Source organism: Camelina sativa, chromosome 11, assembly GCF_000633955.1.
Source record: "Camelina sativa cultivar DH55 chromosome 11, Cs, whole genome shotgun sequence".
Classification (NCBI taxonomy): Eukaryota; Viridiplantae; Streptophyta; class Magnoliopsida; order Brassicales; family Brassicaceae; genus Camelina; species Camelina sativa.
Window position 1 is genome coordinate 45,706,545 of NC_025695.1, and position 2,658 is coordinate 45,709,202.

General features: G+C 42.4%; 1 protein-coding gene across 1 annotated transcript in view; it reads left to right on the top strand.

Annotated features, from left to right (window-relative positions):
* Positions 1 to 2,658, top strand: part of LOC104726614 — a 10,622-nt gene that overhangs the window by 5,181 nt on the left and 2,783 nt on the right. Inside the window, exons 12-16 of the mRNA XM_019232129.1 lie at positions 10 to 1,151; positions 1,237 to 1,347; positions 1,432 to 1,986; positions 2,072 to 2,182; positions 2,267 to 2,647. Of these exons, the coding sequence (XP_019087674.1) occupies positions 10 to 1,151; positions 1,237 to 1,347; positions 1,432 to 1,986; positions 2,072 to 2,182; positions 2,267 to 2,647 (2,300 nt within the window). The remainder of the gene's footprint in view (positions 1 to 9; positions 1,152 to 1,236; positions 1,348 to 1,431; positions 1,987 to 2,071; positions 2,183 to 2,266; positions 2,648 to 2,658) is intronic.

Sequence of the window (2,658 nt, forward strand, 5' to 3'; positions counted from 1 at the left end):
TAGCAATAGGTTATCCAGTTCATTAGACTCTTCCTACGGTGACGGGGACATTGACAAGCCTTCAGCTACTGTGAACTCATTTAACGATGCAAATGAAGCTGTAGAAGATGGCCCTATTGTAAGAAACTTGTCGGATGGTGTTGCACGCATGGGGATTGATATGAATTGTAGGGATGAACATCCCGATATTACAATGGCGATTGGTAGTTGGTGTGATCAAGGTTCTATTAGACAACCTGGTCATGAGGTATCAAAGTTGCCACAGTTAGAGCAATGTAGGATGGATAGTTCTATAAACACTGATAAGAAAGCTATCGTATTAGAGGATCGAGCCCCCCTCTCAAGGCCAGAGTGGGAGTGGAGATCAGATCTGCAATCGCAGATGCAAGGTAGCTCAAAATTAGAAGTGGAGGATAGATCACCATTCGATAGCCTACAGCATCACCCTGAAGAGGATATTATCCGCTCGCGGTTTATGTCTAATTTGTCAAGTTCCATTTTGGATACAAATCATATGGCTTCTCGTTCTTCCCCGCCTTGTGAAACTTTAGGTGTGTCAGGTGTGAACGACTCAAATTCGAGGTCCTCTTTGGATAGAGGCAGTGATAGATTGCATCTTCCAAATGGACATCTTCCAAATGGATTTGGTGATAAATCCATGACCAGTGTGGAGCACTCTCTGTTTGCTAATGAAGGCGGGAACAAAATGAACACTGTGGAGAACTCACTGTTTTCTAATGAAGGCAGGAACAAAATCAACAGTGCAGAGAATGCTATAATTTCAAACATTTTGTCACTCGATTTTGATCCATGGGATGAATCCTTGACTTCTCCACACCATTTGGCAGAGTTGCTCGGTGAAGTTGATCAGCGATCTAGTACTCTTAAACCCTCAAACCTCCTTAAGCAACATAATAGCCAGTCTAGATTTTCTTTTGCACGGTATGAAGAATCTAATAATCAAGCATACGACAGCGACACCCATAGTATTTATGGGCAGTTGTCAAGAAATCAACCTATTCAGGAGTCTGTAGTGAGCCGAGATATTTATCGAGATAATCTCGGGAGTCTAAATGGATTTGCATCAAACTACTCGGGTGGATTGGATAACTTTGCTGCTAGTCCTTTATTCTCTTCGCACAAGAATCCGGGTTAGTATTTATGGCTTTCTGACTTTGCGCGATTTTATATTTTTCTGCTAGGTTTCCAACTTTTTTCCCCGTTGTCTTCTTGCAGTTTCACGACCCCAAGTTTCGGCTCCTCCAGGATTTTCTGCTCCCAACAGGTTACCGCCTCCTGGCTTCTCTTCACATGAAAGGGTGGGCTTATCTTCTGATACTGTGCCAGGTATTTTTTTTTTTCATCTATTATGGGGTAGCTTAGAGTGTAGTTCATGCTAGAGACTATAACTATTGTGCACTTGTATCGTAGGAACTCGTTTTCTTGACTCTTCTTCCTTGCTGAGGAATGCATATCAAGTACCACCTTCAGTTGGTAATTCGAGTGGTGCAAGTGATATTGAATTTGTGGATCCTGCAATTCTAGCTGTAGGAAGAGGGATGGTAAATGCAGACTTGGATAGGAGATCAGGATTCTCATCACAACTGAATTCTTTTGAAAATGAAACAGGATTCCAAATGTTGAGACAGCAGTCTTTGTCTGGTGCACAACAACAAGTCAATGGGTTTCATCATGACCTTAGAAACTTATCTCCTTCACTTACCGATCCTTATGGAATCAGCTCAAGGCTAATGGATCAAACACAGGGAAGTAGCTTATCCCCTTTCTCACAGCACCCAAGACAACAACCATCTGCAAATTCAATCTTGTCTAATGGTCACTGGGATAAGTGGAATGAAGGCCAAAGTGTTAACTCTCTAGGCATGGCAGAGCTTCTTAGGAATGAACGGCTGGGATTTAATGGGAGCANGGGTGGATTGGATAACTTTGCTGCTAGTCCTTTATTCTCTTCGCACAAGAATCCGGGTTAGTATTTATGGCTTTCTGACTTTGCGCGATTTTATATTTTTCTGCTAGGTTTCCAACTTTTTTCCCCGTTGTCTTCTTGCAGTTTCACGACCCCAAGTTTCGGCTCCTCCAGGATTTTCTGCTCCCAACAGGTTACCGCCTCCTGGCTTCTCTTCACATGAAAGGGTGGGCTTATCTTCTGATACTGTGCCAGGTATTTTTTTTTTTCATCTATTATGGGGTAGCTTAGAGTGTAGTTCATGCTAGAGACTATAACTATTGTGCACTTGTATCGTAGGAACTCGTTTTCTTGACTCTTCTTCCTTGCTGAGGAATGCATATCAAGTACCACCTTCAGTTGGTAATTCGAGTGGTGCAAGTGATATTGAATTTGTGGATCCTGCAATTCTAGCTGTAGGAAGAGGGATGGTAAATGCAGACTTGGATAGGAGATCAGGATTCTCATCACAACTGAATTCTTTTGAAAATGAAACAGGATTCCAAATGTTGAGACAGCAGTCTTTGTCTGGTGCACAACAACAAGTCAATGGGTTTCATCATGACCTTAGAAACTTATCTCCTTCACTTACCGATCCTTATGGAATCAGCTCAAGGCTAATGGATCAAACACAGGGAAGTAGCTTATCCCCTTTCTCACAGCACCCAAGACAACAACCATCTGCAAATTCA